The sequence below is a fragment of the Lytechinus pictus genome, chromosome 18, assembly GCF_037042905.1.
Source record: "Lytechinus pictus isolate F3 Inbred chromosome 18, Lp3.0, whole genome shotgun sequence".
Taxonomy (NCBI): domain Eukaryota; kingdom Metazoa; phylum Echinodermata; class Echinoidea; order Temnopleuroida; family Toxopneustidae; genus Lytechinus; species Lytechinus pictus.
In genome coordinates this window covers 2646559-2666976 of record NC_087262.1, presented here as the reverse complement: position 1 = coordinate 2666976, position 20418 = coordinate 2646559, and the positions used below count along the sequence as shown (strand labels likewise).

General features: G+C 38.5%; 1 protein-coding gene across 1 annotated transcript; it reads left to right on the top strand.

The window, feature by feature from the left end:
- The first annotated feature begins 371 nt into the window (after positions 1–371).
- Positions 372–20029, top strand: LOC129281687 (transcription factor 7-like 2). Its single transcript, XM_054917603.2, has 7 exons — positions 372–504; positions 1961–2057; positions 6801–7007; positions 11439–11613; positions 12780–12945; positions 14083–14158; positions 14878–20029. The coding sequence occupies exons 1-7, from the start codon at positions 378–380 to the stop codon at positions 15848–15850; spliced, it is 1821 nt and encodes a 606-aa protein (XP_054773578.2). The 5' UTR covers positions 372–377; the 3' UTR covers positions 15851–20029.
- The last annotated feature ends 389 nt before the right edge of the window (positions 20030–20418 follow it).

The following is a 20418-nucleotide window of genomic DNA, read 5'->3' as shown; positions in this document are numbered from 1 at the left end:
TCTTGAACGAGTCTTCTATAATAGTCAGAGTCCATTGTTCAGTTGCTTTGACTAATATTACAATTTTTGAGCTGTGCACCGACTCCACTGTGATATGTTACTGTAGTGAAGATATTATGAAGTGCACTTTCCACCTTGATTAGATGCTCAAGGCACTTTAGAGCAAATTAGAAATCCACTATAAGTTTCAAAACTTAAACAAAGAATAAATAAGTGGATGTCTGTCTGTCAAAAGACACTCTTCTCATTGTCATCTGAAGGTGGTTGCTTTATGTCTCATATAAAGCACATAGCCTATTTCACGTTTGTCATAAATTCAGGACCCTCCATTAATCTTTTATTTCTCTTTTTTCTCTTCCTCCTTGCAGGGCCAGAAGATGCCGGTGCTACATCCGGCAGGGGCCTATCCACCCTCCCTGGCCCAGCTGATGATGTACCAGGAACAATACTCATCAGGAACACCCCCACCTCATGTCAGAGGGTTAGAGGTCGACTCAAAAACAGGTAAGAGTGGTCTAGGAAATACACAAGGACATCGGGTGATTCCGCCCTCATCTCGGCCAGAGTCGCCCCTAAAATTCTTCAAATTGTATGCTTTTGGATCACCTTAAGATTTGCCACAAACAATATTCAAGATTTTGTAGAAATTGTTTGTTGTAAAGTAGCCTTTGAAATGAAAGAAATAGCTCCCTACGTTCAGCAATTACCCCAATGTGAATAAAAAATAGTCTCTAATTAAAAAAAAAAATGTATTCTACCCTTGGCAAGAGGAATAAAACCACAGGGGCTTTTGCAGACCTGCCAACCAGTACGTTTTAGCCGTATTTAGTACGTTTTTGCAACCAAAATACGGCAGTACGTTTTTTCTTTGAAAAATACGTTTTTTGTAAAAAAAAAAAAAAACTAAATCGTAATTTATTGAGAAAAATAATCTCTATATGTCTCTATTTCATAAAACGTGCACAAATATGGTTATTAGATCAATGTAATTTCAGGTTGCTTGTTTTTTTTTTCAATCATTTTGTTCAAACCAGGGTGAAGATATACACATGTTTTAATGTTTTTTTTTTTCATCTGCAAGAGCAGTGCGCATTTTAGCTTGCATGCAGCTTGAGCGCCGCGATGAGCAAGTGCGCCAAGCATTTTATTATGAAATACACTTTTTTTGGGAAAAATACAGTTTTTGTAATCACAGAATACAGTTTTTCATTCCCAGAGGTTGGCAGGTCTGTTTTTGGGTATCTCCACAAACTAAAGGCTTCTGAAGATTTGTTTAGGATGATGAACCCACATTCATCACAGAGTTTTAGCCCTTCAGGTTCATAAATTCAAGTTCAAAACACACAGTTACATGGGATGTGCCCTGTTGTCAGATGCCTCACATCAGGGCATAATAACCAATTCAAAACATGCAAATTCCCAGCCAAGATCCAGGAGGTTATGGATTATTATCTCACCGAAGAGGGTCATCGCTCATTGTCTCGCATCAGCTCTGATCATTGTATTTTTTAATTTTGTACTATTTTTCTAATCAAGTTTTAATTTTTTGTTCGGCCTCTACTCCCGTCTGTTTTTACCACCTGTTCACTCCACTCTGTCTTCCCTCTCGGCTCTATCTGTTTCTCCTCTTCCTTGCCTTTTCCTTTTTCCATGTTATTTCCTCTCTATTTAATTTTCTCTCTGCTTCATTTCCCCTCACTTTCCTCTTCTTGTCCCTCTTTGCCCCCCCTCCTCCCCGTCTATTCCTCCTTATGACCGTTTTATTTTTCTTGTCTTCCCTCTCCTTCTCCCCCTCCTTCTCCTCCTCCTCCTCCTTCTCACCCTCCCCCTCCTCCTCCTCCCCCTCCTCCTCCTACCTCTCCTCCTCCTTCTCCCCCTCCTCCCCCTCCCCTCTTCTTCTCCCCTTCCCCTCTTCTTCTCCCCTTCCCCTCTTTCTCTTCACCATCTTACCTCTCTCCAGGTATCTTAAGACGGAGCCACTCTGATATTTCACCCTACCATCCTCTGTCACCAAGCTCGCTTGGATCACATCCATTAGAGGTCTACAACATGCCTTGGTAAGACTAACTTTTTCATTTGCAACAAATGCTCTGACAACAATTACTCCTTTTTTATCTTTGTATTTATTGATTCATTATGTATCCTAATTAAATATTCTGGTCTGGGGTTGACTACAATGATTTCATTAACTACAATATACAGTTCATCATGAAAATCAAGCGTACGATTAATCGCTAACCTTTGTGTTACGGGAACCAGGAGTCATTTTTTAAAGCATTCCACCTTCCCTTTTGTAATTAACTATGTCTCCAAAGCCCAGTTTATGATATTTTTTCTGATGTTCATGGAAGAACTAAACCTTTGATGAAATAATTACGCATCTCAGTCCTTCCTTCCCATTCCCCATCATTCCAATAGTCCCATTCCATCTATGTGTGGCACGTACGTCCTTTCCACGTGAAGGCACGCAGGCTTGATTGCGTTCTGCCACGGCGTGATGTGTGTCCAGCCAAGCGCAGCAACCCCCTTCTACAACCGGTCAAGAAATGGGCACATCTCATCATTCAAAGGAGAAGCCTGACTAGCCGGCTGCATAATGCGTATTAAGCACACTTCACACTCTCATATCAAGCTACTATGTCTTGGGCTAACATGCTCTCAAAACCTCATCATCTTTGTCTTTCTCATGTAGCTCTCCTCCTCACTCCCAAGCTCCTTTTTCTCTCTCTCAAACTCAGTCTTCATTATTTTTGTCTACTCTTTTAACCGTTTTCGCGTTCTCCTTTCCTTTCATGCTCTGCTTTCTTTTCCTACTCCTTACTTTTTGCATGCTCCTTGGATTTACCTGGATCCCTTGCTTGATGACTTCTTTCTACCTTCCTCCATCGTCCATCCTCCCCCTCCCTCCCTCCCTCCCTCCCTCCCTCCCTCCCTCCCTCCCTCCCTCCCTCCCTCCCTCCCTCCCTCCCTCCCTCCCTCCAGGTGGGTGTTTCATAAAGCTGTTCGTAAGTTAAAAGTGACTTTAAGAATCACTGGTGATCCATTCCTGTGGTAAATGGTATATTCATCGGCGATGGTTAAGCGCGTAAGAAAGGATCACCGGTCGTTCTTAAAGTTGCTCTTAACTTACGAACAGCTTTATGAAACACCCACCAAGTATCTCTGTGGATCCTTCTGGATCTTTCTAGATCCATCTCGGTCCCATTGTTCAAGTTTTCACTTTCCCCTCCATTTCATCCCATCCACATGCTATCTGGATCTACCAGGATCCATTTGCTTTCATTCCCCTTTATTTCCTCCCTCCCTTACTCTCTCCCCTCCAGGATCATCCTAGATAGTTCCGAAGTGTCTAGGATCTTGCCAGGTCTGTGTGGGTCCTCCAGGATCTTTCTACATCCTTGTGGGTCCTATCATTGAACTCTGCACCTCACCACCCCCCTATTTAATCCCATCCCCTCCTACCTGGATCTAAATGCTTCTATTCCCCCTTCATCCCTTTAGTCCCCTTCCTTTAGTCTTCTTGGTTCCTTTGACCCCTCCTGTATCCATCCTCCCCTGTCATGACCCGTATGATTCCTTGCTCTACAGGTCTTCACCACCACGACCATCCTCCCTTCCATCCTTCAACTTCCTTGATCCAATGTTTTATCCTCTATTTATCTACTCTTTCCCCTTTCTCCCTTTATTTGAAGCCCTGATAAATCTCTGATCCTCCTTCCTCCATTAGGATTTTTGGGACTTTTTTGGACATCGTTTTGAGCATTCTACGACTTTTGCCTATCTGCCATTTTGGATTTGAGGAGTACAGTCATCATTCTGTTACCATCAACGAATGTAGAGGGCAGCAACACATGGCCGTGTTGCTGCCTCTACGTTTGTTGGTTATAATCAAATGAAGTTTGGTCGCTTATTTCAGCTTGCGCTTGTGAATGTTTTCGACCCGATCAAGTGATGGAGTCGAGTGCAGTTACAATGTTTGGATTGTAATGATTATAGCTAAGTGAGATCGTGTTTTGTGGCCAGTTAGTATTCATATTTCGTTGAGATTTTGGGGGTAATTTCTGTTGCTGTTCTGTGCATTTTGAGGAAAAGTATGTTTTCCGTGATTTTCCGTTTGAAAAGCCACTTTCCTATCTAAAGGCCTTTTCAAAAGGCCTTGCGGTTTTCCGTGAATTCCGTCTGTTTTCCGTGATCGCGGAAAATCACTGTCCCTTCCCTGCACAACTGACATATTTGCAATTGTTCATCAGCTCTGAAACGTTGGACGAAACTGCAGTTTTGAGTCACCTACCCTTGGCAAAGACTTCATTGTCAGTTGACTTGCGTTTCAATGCATTTGCTGCGTCGTAGGATTCAATCTGCTCCTCTGTACTAAAACTCCAGAGTGACTCCATCTACCCCTCCTCCAATTCTCTCTTCCACCCTTTTAGTATTACGTCAACCTTTATCCTGTCTTGTTCTCAACTGTGTAGCATTTTTTGTCTGCCAACCATGCCATCCATGTTTTGTTTATAACTGGAACTCTACGTTCATTTCACTTCTTCCCACCACCCCCCACTAATAGCGACACACCCTTCTTTACCATTTCTTTTCTACTTCTTTGTGTGAGTTTATAAAATGATTTTATTATAAAGGAACCTGTGTGTAAAGGCTATTAAAGGGAGATAAGAAAATGACCTTTATGGACAGGTTTCTTTCACTTAAAGCTCTACTGCAAATTCACTTTCAAATGAAAGAGAGAATGTGGTATTTCTGAGTGATCCTTATAGGATTAACTGTATCTTCGTTATGATATTTACAGTATTGAATGATGCACTCTCTCTCTCTCCTTTCCTCCAGTGTGATACCACCTTGTCATCCTCGTGGTCCTACCTACCATGTGGCATACACCAACGACCTCCCCCCTCCCCCCCCCCGCATCCATCTTCAATTCTTTGACACCGGCCTCTCTTCATTTTCACCCCGATGGCTGGAGGTGGTGGAGGGAGAAGAGATTAGCATGAGAGAAACAGTGGCAAAGACCACACCCAACGGCGTTATACCTCCACCTGCTACTCATTCTTTATTCTCTCCATCTGTCTGTCTCTCTGTCATTACCCCTCTCTCTGTATTCCCCTTCCTTGTCTACCTCATCTACCCCCATCCCGACTCTCTCTGACTCCCTGTCATTTCATCTCTTTCACTGGCTCTGCCTTGGTATTTGTTTTTTTACTGTATCTCTTTACTTCTGTGTGTCCACATCTTTTCCTTTCTCTTATACTGTCAATCTGTTCTTCTGCTCACCCCTTTTTATTCCTTTCTTCCTCCTTCTTACTCAAACCCTTCGTCCTTACTCTATCCCCTTCCTGCTTGTCCCTTTCCCTTGTCTCGCTCCCCTGCTAACCATCTATACATCTTTTTTCTCTCTCTTTCCTCTCATTTTCTCTCTCTTTATCCCTCTTTCTGTCTTTTTCTGTCTCGTTATTCTCTATCTTTCTATCCTCCTCTCTCTTTCTCTTCTATCCCTATCTCACTTTCCTCCCCACCTCCTCTTCTCTCTCTCTCTTTCTTTCTTTCTTTCATCTTTCTTTCTTTCTTTCTTTCTTTCTTTCTTTCACTCCTATCCCTCTCCCCCTTTAATCCTCCCACCTCCCCTCCCCTCCCTCTTCCTTTTAACTTCCCTTTCTGTCTCTCCCAACCTGACGTTGATCAGGTAGTCGCTTGACAAGCCCCCCGATTTCACGGGTATTTGGTGCGGTTGGCACCTCCCGTAGATTTCAATCATAATCTATGGCGCGATCGTCAACCTTTCACCGCGACAGCACACTTTCCTACCAATACCTGAGAACATTAAAACAGGGGGATGTGCACTTTTTGTCTCTGTTTAGTTCAAGAATGATAATGCTTGTCGCAGCGGGCTTATAAAAATGTCTTTTTTCCTGCTTCCTCAAATCCAGAGAAGCTGATTAATCATGCAAGTTTAGGTTCTATGATCTTAATGAACCGCCCTCCATTCCATAAAGCATGAGATTCATAGTTCATAGTGAACATGATATATCAGCTGGATCAAGAAATGAACATCATCGTATTAGCTGAGTTAGTCTTGGTGCAAGCATTTTTAAAGAATGTAGTTATAGTACATCTGGCATTTATAGGGTTTTTTTTATAGGCACAAATTTTTTCACAAAATTAGTATAGAAAGTTCCTTATGAACAGATGATACCTTTTTATATATCATGATACTTGGAACTACATGTAGGTACTTTGTGACTTTTCCTTTAAATATATTCTTTGTGTGTGTATGCCTGCAAAAATATGAGTAAAAAGTTAGTTCAGGTTGAGTGACAGTGGGAGTTGAATTTAAAAAAACTTAGGTTATGAAAAACCAGTGATTGAAGCTAAAATTTAGTTTGTAATTTGAATAGTGATATTTTTATTGAGGAAAAAAAAAAGAAGTATTATTTGGTTTACTGTTGCCATTTTGAGTATCCCCATCTTTATGTAGGCTTAGTCTTTTGCTTGTTGGGGAGGGGCGATAGCTCAGTCGGTAGAGCGGGGGTTTCATATTCCGGTGACGCGGGTTCGATTCCCAATTGGTGCGCTAGTGCCCTTAGTTAAGCCATTTGAATCCTCATTACCAGGTCCCTCAGAGTGGACCTTAAGCCGTCGGTCCTCTGGTTGCTTGCTTTCAAGCATTCGTGCTTTCTTAGCAATCAGGTAAACTATCACTACCATTGAGTATTGTATGCTTCCTCCATCCTGAAACTTGTTTCATGTTGGCTAATACATTTTTTTGTTTTGATGCTGTTCCTCACCTCCAGGCCTGGGCAACCATTCTACCCTCTGACAAGCAGCGCCCTACGGTCCCCTTATCCACCTAGTCTAGCCGTTAGTCCAGCCAGCATGGCCCGTCTGGGCCCGTCACCTATCAGTTCTGGTCCAGTACCCGTCGGTAGCCTTCCACACTCTCTCATGCATCCCATGGGATCATCACAACAACACGACGCTCAGCAGCAGAGTAACGACAGGTAATGATAATCAACACTTATCCACAACTCAAGCTGAATGAAACCCTTCTTGCTCCAAGTTAGCGTACACGTGTTAAAACAAATCAAAGAATAAGATCAACACAAATTTTGACAAATATTTTTGGACAGATTGTTAGAAAATTATGAGCATTTAGATCACTACTGATCTAGAGATCCTCAAATTGGCAATGCGACGAATATGTGTGATGTCACTTATGACAGGGCATATAATACAGGGTTTAGAAAGATATGGATAAATTGTTTTTTCCTATCATTTGAATGAGCATAAAGAGGTGTTTTGGAAGTATATGTTCAGAGTTCAAAGGGGAGAGTTCGTCAGATGTGACATCATGGATCCGAGTTGCATTGCCAATGGGAGGCTTTCTGTAGCATTGGTGTTCCTGACATTCAAATGCTCATATCTTATCCAATTATTCTTAAACTTTTATTGATCTTATTCTTTGACTTTTCTGTTTTCATGCAAGCCAACTTGTTTCAAGGGTGTCGTTTTTCCTTTGATTATGTGTAAACCCACAGTATGCAATATAAACTGTGACTGGATGTTAAGAGAAATTCCCCAAAGCTTGGATATGGAGCCTCTAAATGTAAATTAATAATAATGATAATAATAATAACGGTATGTTTACCCAGGGTAGCCACTTCAGTTCTGAAAACTGTTCTCCCAGCGGGCCTTGCGATTATTATTGTATCTGACTGAGGTCCAGAATGGTCATCCGCCGGGGCCCATCTTACAAAGAGTTGCGATTGATCGGATCAATCGCAACTATGGAAAGCCAGCAAAGTCAACATATAAAATGCATGTTTGTTCAAAAGATTTTCTAGATATGAATGTATATCCATGAATTCATTGATTTTCTTGACAATTTGGTGTGATCTCCTTTGTTTACAAAGGACATTTTGCAAATTTCCTGTAGAAAATATTATGGCACCGGTGGATTTCCATAGATTTACAATTGACTGGATCAATCGTAACTCTATGTAAGACGGGGCCAGATATTGAAACTGCTTTCAATTAATAACATTTTATTTAAGTCAGAGAAAGAGCTGAATTAGAAACCAGTTACAGGCCAGCTGTGATTGGTCTTATGTTACTGCGATTCTTGGCTTTTACATGTCTTAAACTAGATGGGCTGTATCACTCTGCAAGCTCGGTACTCATATTCATACAGCAATGTAGGATATAATTTGGAAAGAATTTACCTTTCAATCTTAAATAAAATATCCGAGCACAATCAAGTCGTCAAAAAATCAAGGCACGTCGAATTGCACAGTGGAAGACTGGCTTAAACTGTATAGGAGTTTTTTTTTTTTACTGTTACTGTGAAACGAATAATCCTTACAAAACTTGCAAAAATGACAATTTTTGGCTATCCATTGTTAAAATCAAGAGGTTTAGATTATGAAACTGACCAGTAAGGTAGATTTACTTTGTTACCGCAGAGAGTCATCAATATATGCATCATTTCCACATTATTTTCAATTTGATACCATGTACATTTAAAACAGCTTACTATTTTCACAGTTCGTTGTGTCGTTGCAGGAATGCTCTTAGCACCATACTTTCCAGAAACGCCCTTAGTTGCGCGCATAAGGGCATTGAGTAAGGGCGTTTCTGCACCGGTAAGGTGCGCGGAAGTGTAGTGCTAAGGGCATTCCTGCACCGGCACGACGAGGTGAGATTTCAAACATTCAGAGAGCCCAACAACTTCAACATACAGAACATCAGCAGATTAAAAGTGAATTGTAATCTAAAGCATTTCCTTCCGTTTGACATTTATTTAATTTTACTTTTGACATATTTTGATGGAACCTGCATTTTTTTGTAGAAGATCCACAGACTCCCTTGGGGAAAGTAAAGAATACAGACAATGTCTTACAGTGCATCACATGTACACATGTTTATCACATTTAAAACAAACAACACAAATGAATTATGCGATGATAAATTTAATGATTCCTTGGTATATTGCTCATGAGAATGTGACATTTGCAGGTAGTTTGAAGAGATTCTGTTCCTAGAAAAATATTTAAAATCATCTCAAATTCAATGACATCTACCGGTATTTTAAAATATTAATAAAATGAAGAAACTTGACAGTAAAGGCTACATTCTGTTAGCAATAAAAAAAATATTGAGTATTTATCATCCTGCAAAAGATTTGCTCTCAATATTTCTTATATGTATGATCTAGGGACTGAAAAAATGTAATTTGAAAGCACTGCCAAGGGATTTGAATGAAAAAGCTTTTGCAAGTGACTAGCATTGTCAGACTTTCACTCCCACATATTAAACAACACTGTAATATTACATGTATATGGTGGTGTAGTTTTGTGTTCTTAATCCCCAATCAGTTTTTTCAAACATTGTACTTTGCAGATAATGAATTCAACCATTAATTAGCCTCGTATTACAAGTCACAACATCATATGAGAAAAAAAATCTTCTTGTATCAGGAAGTACATTTGATATTTTATTATTCTTTGGCATGCTAACATGAAGTTTATGGAGGCAATTTGAAGATTTAAAAAGGCATTTCAGTATAATCTTGTCCACATGAAACATTGTACCAATTAATGTCCAGTATTTTCAAATTACAAATTAAATTATGCTCTTGAATGCACTATATATCATGGAAGAAGATTACTTTATATTTTTATAGACAAACTAATAAACAAGCCTGATTGTGATATGTGTACTATCTATCATTCTACATATTTAGGCTTGAAGAATGGGATTGATAGTCTGACTAATATGTGTTTGAGATTGGAAATAAAGATTGACCTTAACAATCTTGTTCAATCAGCAATAAATTCACCTCGGCGGAATATCCAATAAGCCAGGAGTTAGCCGCAGAATACAACAGTATGGTGATTTATTGGAGAGATTGGTGTGTGCTGTGTTTCACAGACAAGGTTATTGTAGAACCCTAGAGGCCCTAAGCTTGAGATATGGTTACCAGTCATGATGATCAAATCATAGACAAATGAAGTACTGGTGGCAGTACCCATCCAAGGTTTAATACACCAGTCTATGAATGGCAAATCAGCACTGAGAATCTGTCACCAGTCATCAAGGATAGACTGGTAACATATCCCATTTCTAGAGCACCCCCAGTGCAGAAGGCATAGGGAGTAATGATCATGAGATGGGGTAGTATACCATCCGTATTGCCTAATTGGATCATGATTGTTGGTGGATTGGGGAGGGGAAATCCAATTGATTAAGGCACAATTGCCAAACTTGTTGTGGATAAATTTTACTTCAATACGAAGGTGGAGCGGGGGAACTCGACGCGAGGCATCGCACGCTCGTTGTCTCCATCAAGCAGATTACAGTCTTTAGTTTCATCCAATAATATTGGATTTCGCAACATAAACGTCGCCTTTGATTTGTCAGGAATGTGTCGTGAAACCAACTACATTACAAATGCAAACAGAGTTTTGTTAACGTGGTCTGATTGGTACGGGAGCTGTGGTGACACAGCATCTTTAAATCACAATCTTGTAAAAGGTAGTGAAGTCTGAAGACTGGAAATAATCGTTTACGGATATTTCCAAAGTGCGGATGTGAAAACAAAAGAAGAATGTTGGAATAGAATGAATGGAAAATTGCTCTCATAATAATTCAATGCTTTGCCGTTGCTGGCTCAATTGTTTACTTTTCGGTATCGTTAGAGTTGTAGGTCATAGTAATTTTGATCACATATCCATATTTCATGAATAATTATTGTTTTTGCACAGAAGATAATATGCAGATAATAAATATGACATACGATAAGACAAGAGACAGATTTGCAGTTTCCTTTATCTTGCATGCTATGGCTTAGAAAGAGAAAAACGTACTGAAAATGTTGATACCATGAATTGAAAATCAACAAATGTCACCAATGTGAGGATAAAAGGCAGATTAATCTTATTTAATGTATAAAAGCTCTTTAGGTTAAGAAACAAAGAAACAATATTTTCATTAAAGTAATAGTAACTTTCTGCAATGGCATGCTAGGCATTATAAGGGTCAAAAGCTTGCAGCTGAATTAGAGAAGAAGAAAAAATGTTTTAATTGAATTAATCACTTCCCCCTTTTTTTTTTGGGGGGGGGGGGTGGGTTGTCTTTATATAGAGAACATAGGGAGTCGAAGTTTCAACTCAATAAGCAAAATTCTATTGAATTCATATTTTTTCATCTCCCCCCCCTTGTGTTTCTAGGCACCAGAAGGAGAAAGAGAAGAAGCTTGCAAGTCAATAAGCAAAAAACAACCTATATTTCATTTAATAAATAATCACTATTTTTATTTACAGGCATCTAACAGGAAAAAATAACACTTGCAAGTCAGTAAGCAACAAAAAGACAATGTTTTTCATTGAATTAATAATAATCACTTTTTTTATAATTCATTTATTTTTTTGTAGACATCAGAAGGAGAAGGAGAAGAAGCTAGCAGCCCAAGAAGCAAAGAACAAACAGCAACATATCAAGAAACCTCTGAATGCATTCATGCTTTATATGAAAGAAATGAGAGCCAGTGTGGTCAAGGAATGTACGCTCAAAGAAAGTGCTGCCATCAATCAAATACTAGGCCGAAGGGTAAGTCTCAATCACAATCACGTTAATAATAATAATAATGATAGATAATGAATAATATATGATTTGTATAGCGCACGTATCCACCTTGCTAGGTGCTCAAAGCGCTCATATATTACCCCTTCTAAGCTAGTCTACCGATTCCTGTGCGTAAAGGTTTTTGAGGAATTACTTCTTGCCGGTACCCATTTACGTTACCTCACCTGGGTTGAGTGCAGCACAATGCGGGTGAATTTCTCTTGCTAAAGGAAAACACGTCATGGCTTGAAATCGAACTCACGTCCTTCGGATTGTAAGACGAGTCTTGACCACTAGATCATGACGCCCCCCACAACCGGTGTGTTGGCTCAGTTGGTAGCGCGAGCGTCTCACAACCGGGAGGTCGGGAGTTCAAACCCCTGCCGCGTCAGACCGAAAGAAGTTAAAAGATGGGAGTTGCTGCTACCCTGTTGGATTTCAACAATTAAAGGGATAGAACCTCTTCGATCTGGCGCTGCACAGCGGCTGCCGGGCCCAAGATTAATTAAACAAATTTTTGAAGTATTCCATATCTGATGTCTATTTCGAACAATAAAATATGGATTTTCATTTTTTTTTTCATCTTTGAAAAAAATTCTTTCTAGTTCCATGACATATGCCCCAGCCATACTCGCCTCAATGGAAAATCTTAACCTGTTGGAGACTTAATTATTTATGTTTATATATAAAATATTTTCCATATACTCCAAACCACATATATGCTGGCTAAGTCTAAGGTATCAAGAGTGTTATAGCACTAAGATAGTACTAGTCTGTGTGATAACGACCAGCTGCAGAAAAACCTGAAAAAACAACAACAAAGGCTTGCATGCTAATGGACCATGCAGGCATGTTGCAGAAAGAGTTGCGCTTAAATCAACATAAAAAATTGAACGCAAGTCCATAATGCGCGCGTTTCATTGGTTGAAAATCATGTTTACGTTTGAAGTTTAGAGTCGAGTTTGATCGCAATTTTTGCTGCAACAGAAGAGTTGCGTGTAAACACAAACATCAACCGCCAATTTTGTTTTATGAGTATATACCTAAATGTGTTATGTTCAGAGTGTTTATAATATTTCTCTGTTAAAACATAGAATCTTTCAATGGACGGTTGGACAATTGAACTGCATATTTATTCTTTTTTTTTACAGTGGCATGCGCTGTCGCGAGAAGAGCAGGCTAAGTACTACGAGCTGGCACGCAAGGAGAGACAACTTCATATGCAGCTGTATCCAGGTTGGAGTGCCAGGGATAACTACGCTATCCACGGCAAGAAGAAAAAGAAGAAGAGAGATAAATCTCATGGAGAGAATCCAGGTCAGAGATCTCTTCTTTTTTACATCAAGTAGTAGTAGTAATAACAATAATATTCTGTTTTTCATGATGTTATCACATTATAATAATGTATTCTTCCCCCGGTCATAACCTTTAATCCCTGTTGAGTATTCCAGCTGTGAACTATCAAAGACGGCTTAATGAATGAAGTGCAGTGCATTGAATCCATTTTCCATACCTTGTTGCTATGTCTGGCCAGTCTCTGGCAAGCTTTCAAGAACAACTTTTGTTTGAAAAGTATGCATCAAATTTGAATGTATTAGTCAACATGCCTCATGAAGAAAACGGTTCCAAGAAAAATATGTTGAACATGACTGTTTTTTTTTTCAAGAAAGACCTACCATCAGTATTTCTGATGACTTCATCACGTGATTACATTGTCAAATATCTATGGATAATTGACTAAGCTTGGTCGAAAATAGTAAAATGAAACCCTGGTGAAGTGGTCTGCCTTCACAACAAGGATATCACTAGGATTGACCTGAGGGTTACAGTGATTCAGTTGTTGACTCCTATATATATGTATAGGGATGATGCTATGTCAGTAGTAGCTGTGGTAGGGTCGCAGCATGATTACTCTGACCACTGAGTCCCTTGGACTTTGATATAATATGTGACTCAAAGGAGAACTTTCAAATATTAAATTACAGCTTGATCGAGAATTGTGTTTATTTGGAATTAGATCATTTAATTTTTTTTTCTATTAATTTCTCGCTTTCATATATATGAAATGAAAATGAATAATAAATTACCTAATTTTAATCTACTTAAAAGTGAAATTCAGAGATATTTTGTTTTAGAGACGTAAATTTTTATGAAAAACAATCAATGTGAGAAATTCCATCAGAAGTGGTCCTTATTTTTGAATTATTTTATGAAGTAGGCATCACTAGTACTCATTATATAAAATAGTTTGTTATATGGACAAGATGTAAAAAGAATGAATGTATGTAAAAGATTGTATGTAAAAGAGTTATGTAAAATAATTTGATTCGTTATTGTTTTGTTTATATTATGAAATAAAGGTTCTTTTTTATTCTCTGGAATAAAAAGGAAAGAAAGAAGAAAAAATGTGATTAAAAGTCAACTTTTGTTGAAACCGATTTTCGTTGCTTTCAGGTGAGCCATCGACACCCAAGAAATGTAGAGCAAGGTTTGGGGTGGATCAGCAAGACTTCTGGTGTAAGCCTTGTAGGTGAGTACTGTTCTTTCATTGTCTGAAGGCAGATCTGGGGCCCGTTTCATAAAGAGTTGCAACTGTTGTAACTTCGCCATTGTGGTAGCTACCATGGTAACTTTGACTTTGATTTGCTGCTGAGCCCTGTTACCATGGTAGTTGCCATAATGGCAAAGTTACAACAGTTGTATCTCTTTATGAAACGGGCCCCTGATGGTGACCTTTTGGATCCTTAGGAGTTTTGAAAGATTAGAATTCATTCACCTGAAATGTGACAATTGATCAAAACCCATTTTTAGGTTCTGTGTGATGTTAGCTCTGATTTTAGGGAAGGTAATGATGCAAAAGGAAGTTTCAAGGCTGTTGCTCTGATGGAAAATCTACAAGTCGGGTTGAACAAAAAACCTTACCTCAAAGCTAACCCTTGGCCCTATTCTCACAGTAATTTAAACGAATCCCAACCCTTTATCAGGTCGAATATCTTTATTTACTACAATAAATGAATATATGTGTTTATTCTTAGCCATACTTAATCAGTGCATCAAGAACATACATGCATTTCATTTGCTTCAGACACCCCTAACTATGGACATAGCGTTTAGTCACACTACATAACTTTGTGTGACTAACTTATCCTTTTTTAGATAAACCCAGTAAGAATGATGTTTTCTGTCATTTTAAAGCTGATAATAATTGAAAATAGTAATATATATTTTCTTCTTTTTATTATTATGTAGGAGGAAGAAGAAGTGCATAAGATACATCTCATCTGACGAGAATGACCATGGAAAGGATGATGATATGGATGACGATGACATGGACGATGACCAATCCGACACCAGTCCTAGTCAACCACCACCGCTTGATCCAGACCACCCCCCACCACCACCCCTGTCACTGTCAGGGGTGCTCCCTCATTCTCCTCTCCATCGGCCTCATCAAGATGCTGTGGTGTCTCCTAAACAGAATGGTATCCATCCTGGACCAATGAGCCGTGTGATCGCTCCTCACCCTAGTAGCAGCAGCAGTAGCGGAAGGAGCAACGGACACAGTAGTAGCTCTCAGAGCAACGGTGAACCGCCAACATCTAAAGGACCAAGTACATCATCATTGCCTGTGACATCATCTGCAGGAATGTCATCAAGTAGTTCATCCCACAAGGCATCAAGCCATAGAGACAGTCATTCTGCCAGTCATTTGAGCCTGTCGAGTGTCAGCAAGCCTCCGGAAACAAGTCGTCCATTGTTCTCACCGCACTTACACACGACGTCGTCGAGCGGTCCGAGCTCCTCGGCGTCGATATCGTCGTCTCTTTCGCATTCTACTCTCAGCATTCCGTCACTCTCGTCCCAGCACATCTCCCACCATTCACAGCAATCCCTGGCAGCGCAGACGTCGCCGACCATCGTCCACTTACCTCATCCCTCGGCGGCGTCCTACCCGTCGCTTTCCAGTGCAACGTCTCCGATGGTGATGTTCTCGCCGCAGGCATCGTTGCTGGGTCACCATCCGGCCCCTCCCGGGATGCATGAGGCATTCCGTCCCCACCTCACAAATGGTTTTCCCCCGCACGGTCTCTTACCGATGCACCACCCACAAGGTATTCCTCCTCCTCCTCTCATCTCTGCCGCACACTCTCAGCAGCTTAGAATGCCACTCTCTGAAATGCCTCAGGATCTATCAGTCAAGTCAGGAACTGTGACGGCGTGACTATCCCGGTGAGACCTTGCCCACGTCGCAACGTAACCACCACCCCCCTCAATCCTCTATGCACAATGACCATTCAAACACAAACCTTGTTTGGGTGAAAACTGTTCTATTGACCTTCAAGAAATAATTCACCAACTGTAGTCTGGCTCCTAAATAGTTTTGTCCTTTTAATGAGAATGATAGATGTATTTTTGTTAAATGAATTTGATATTAATAATGAAAAACAAAATCTTGGAAGATTTTCCTCTATGTATTCATTGGGCTAGTGCCTTGTACCCTCTCAAGCAATCTGAAATTAATGACCAATCATCCCCCCTCCACCCCCTTATTTGATATGTTGATTTTGATACAATTTGAAATGTAAGTGGCTGGTCCATTTTAATGTCATATTTATTTAATCTGATCTGTCCCCATCATCCTTCTCATATACTGCATGTTGTAGTATGTGTCCACCTAAATTTTTCTTTTTTAATAAACCTACCTCGCACCATCCCACCGTGTTGTCGACGATCCTAGCAGCTTTGATTGTCCAAATACTGGGCCACATATCAAAGAGCTTAGAAAATGAACATACAGATGATTGATTGCTCTCAATAACAAATGCAATCAATCATGAAAATCAGTCCTTCTACCAATCATACGTGTTGTGTTACCGAACTCTGATCTTTTAGACCTGCCTTGCTGCAGGTCTGTCCAAGTGTTGCGTTGCGGCCGGCGTGAGTCTCTCCACATGAACTGATAATATGTACTACTCAACGTTGTGAATTTGTAAATTATTTATATGCACGGGACACCTGTGTATCGTCTAGCCTCGTCTGACTCTAAAAGACATCGACCCAAGGTACCCGACTGCTTTCATTGGCACGGCCATTATCTACGCTCCTACCACTGTCATATCTTGGAAATCGGGAGAAAAAGGACTCTTGAGTTTGATATATGACCTGTCGCGACTGCTGAATTTATTGCTGTCTTTTTATTTGTTTTGCTTTGTAATATATTTCACTCACTTGCTCACTCCTGTATTTGTTTTTATTTTTAAAAGAGATGTTTTTGTTCATTTGTTGCTATAGGAGCGCATCATACATTATCGGTCATTGCAGAATTTGGTGGTAAATTGATGATTCCCTGAGAGGTACAATCGTGATTTTAATTTATTTTAATCTCAGACTCATTGCATATCACAAAGCTGATACCCAGACTTTTTACTAGTGATACTTGGAGAGTCAAAACTCTGGAATGTATGTGTTTCTTCACAAAATATAACAAAATTAGATTGAATTTCAACAGTAAAAAAAAAACTTGCAATCTTATGTGAATGGAAGGACCATGCACCCTCAAAATGGATAAAAAGATCTGTTGAGTCACCCACTTTTCTCTTTTACAAGGTACGCCTGACATAGCACTTACAATTTTTTTACGGTTGTGAAGGTTTTGCACACTTGTTTTTTTAATTTAAAGAGACTGTGAAGTACGACCTTTGTAAGTTGTGGTCATTTTTACAATAATGGGAAAGAGATTAAAGGTATTCACTTTTAAGCTTTGCCTAGCTTTCCTTTGTGTAGTTCTTTTCACACATGCATATTACGACTGTTACCCTCTATCAATTGGGCCTCGCACTATCGCAACCTTTGTTGCACGAGATCATTAGTGAGGAAGTAGAAATTCTCGCATTGTTTGTCTAATTACAGTCTAAAACCTTGTGTTTAATCAGAAATAGAAGTAAATGAAGAGAAGTAATTTGCAGGGTTTTGTTTATTTTCTCTTTACCAATACAAACAGGAATAATATCAGAAATATGTGATTCATTTCCATTCATTAGCCATGATGGAATGAAAAGTGATTTTAGCATGTTTCATGATCAGACACTCTTATCTATATTTTTACTTTTTACTTTCAAAATAAGTCTGACAATCATTTGGTCATTTATAAGTTCATTCAAGTGATTGCTTCATAACCAAGCAGTTATCAGGTGAAATTGGTGCAGCCTCAAAACTATCAACATGAAATTCCCATCGATATAAAGGAATTATTTTCCACCTATATTTTTCTTTACTGTTTTAGTGGTGCTGACAAAATTCTGCTGTGAAAAATCTGTTTTAAATTATATAAGTCATGTGACCAATACATGTCTTGTGACCAATGTGAGTCATGTGACCTATTCAAGTCATGTGACCTATTCAAGTCATGTGACCTATACAAGTAATGTGACTTAAGCTAGTCATGTGACCAATACAAGTCATGTGACCGATACAAGTTGATGCGTCTCCCTATGCAATTCTGAATTACCATACTTGCAATCTTGTACATGTTTATTCATTAAAGGTCTATTACTTTGTTTATAATTTTGTTTATATAATATTAGTGACAAATGTGATTTTATGTTGTAAGAATTATATTCTATGTTAGTTTGATGTTTCCCCTTAGATATATCTATTAATTACACGCAAGTACCTATCTGAAATTATTGAATTTTTTCCCTCATTTTTCAATCTTTGTTTAAGCTATTAATTGAAAGAATGATTGTCCTTTTGTACTTAACATCTCAAATAGAAATTTATACAAATGTACTTTTTTAATTCAGGGGAATATGTAGAAAATATAAATGAATAGATAAAAATGAGAATGAAATTTTGATTTTAATAAAGCTATACGTACAGCTACTACGGAGTGTATTAGAACTATGCTCACTCGCATGTTGTATTCATTAAATACTTAAAATAATTTTGTTTCATATTTTTAATATTTTTTAAAAAATTAAACTATTTTGTATTAAAAGATTACATTTCTCATCCTTATCAATGATTTAACCCCCTTGAATATCTGCAGGTTTTCTCTATCTCAAATTGTGGCCTGTATTTTATTTTCTTCGGGTAATACCTTATGATAATTGTTAGGTTTGAACAACTTATCTTCCCAAAATCCAAAAGCATGTGGCTTCTTTTATCCTTTACTTGATTTTCTTATTGATGTACTCATATCCCATTGCTCTAAGTCAGGGTTGTAAGAATAAGTTTGTTATTTATTAAATCATTTGAAATCACATTAAAGACACGTTTTAAAATCATTTAAAACATATTTTAAAACCTTTGTGTAATCCCTGCTTCAAATGCCCTGATCCCATATTTGAAAGATGGAATTATGTACCTCCACTTGCAGTTAATGAATGCAGAAATAAGTACTATAAATTTATTAGTCAGTACTTTTTTTTTTTTTTTTATACAAAACTGAACCCGCATGTATTCAACTTTTATCTCTTTTGTAATAATTCAGACATGTGTTATCCTTGGAGAATTGGTGGTTTGTACAAAAAGAATGACTTAATATGCAAAGAAATGTTTCTTTCTTTCCGTAACATTATTAACAGTTGCACAATGTCATGCAAATTATGATTAATGTACAATAGAACTTTTATGATGAATAATTAAGGGTTGCTTATGGACTCGCATTCTGAACAGTTATCACTGCCTTATCACTTATCTTGGTGTAGCAGGCCCCATTGTGGGGCTATGGGGGATGTTTCACAAACAGTTCATGTGGACTTACCTTCATGCCTACATGCCAATTCGCATAAAACATGAAGGAGCTAATCTCAATGAATACCTCATACTTCATCTAATCATCAAGTCATGCAAATCGGATTTACTTCTAATTGCAAATACAGTGTGTATCAAACTAAAGGCGATCTGAATATGGAGGGAATAATACAAAGAAATTAATCAAATTATTGAATATTGCAATAAAGATTCACCAGAATGTGAAAGAATGTGAAATAAGGCAGGTACAGATCAAATTTTTCCAAGTTTTGGTAAAAAAAATTGGTGAACTGAATGGAAAGTGGTCAGTCTGTTGGGAAAAAGCAAACTTTTCATCCTTGCATTAATTAACATAGCCTACAAAAAATATCAAAGTGATCACGTCCAATGATGAAGAAATCACTCAGCCGAGGCATCAGTATCTCAGCCATACTTGCCAAAACTTGTAAAAAATTGGAGTTTGTACGTGTTATCTTCAAGATCAATTAGTTGAGACATGAGTTGTGTGAAAGGTACAAGTACAGTAGGGTGTCAATAAAAAGCTGAGGAATTGTTCTTTCACATTCTTTTTTTTTAATTTTTTTAATTTTAAATGTAATACTCAGTTCTCTGGATATTAACCCTTGAAAGAGGATCACCTTTTTTTTCTAAATACACACTGTATCACCCGCCTCCCTGGATTAACAATTTAATACATTAGTAAGACAATTGGGGTTAACCGTTTTAAAAGTTAATGAGATTTCTCAAATCTTTGGCCTGAAGTGTTATTTTTCAAGTAATGTCACATGTCGATGTGATTCTAATTTTGGTTTGCAATGTAAGGTTTTATCCAAGTTGGCTTGGGAGTCATCAATGAAAGCTTTAAAAAGTGCACAAGGACCAAATCATACTACTTTCTAACATGAGACAAAAGAATGAAACCCTTCAAAAAATATCTTGCACTTCAATTCTGAGTATATATATTAATCTTGTTACTATATCATCATAGTGTGGTAATGCTATGTACAGAGCTGCCAACTAGGTCGGATTTAAAGT

Excerpts from the sequence above, each read along its gene's own strand:
- LOC129281687 (XM_054917603.2), top strand. The coding sequence starts at position 378 with ATGCCGGTGCTACATCCGGCAGGGGCCTATCCACCCTCCCTGGCCCAG. Across the intron at positions 7,008-11,438 it reads CAGCAGCAGAGTAACGACAG|ACATCAGAAGGAGAAGGAGA; the intron begins GTAATGATAATC and ends ATTTTTTTGTAG. Across the intron at positions 14,159-14,877 it reads TTCTGGTGTAAGCCTTGTAG|GAGGAAGAAGAAGTGCATAA; the intron begins GTGAGTACTGTT and ends ATTATTATGTAG.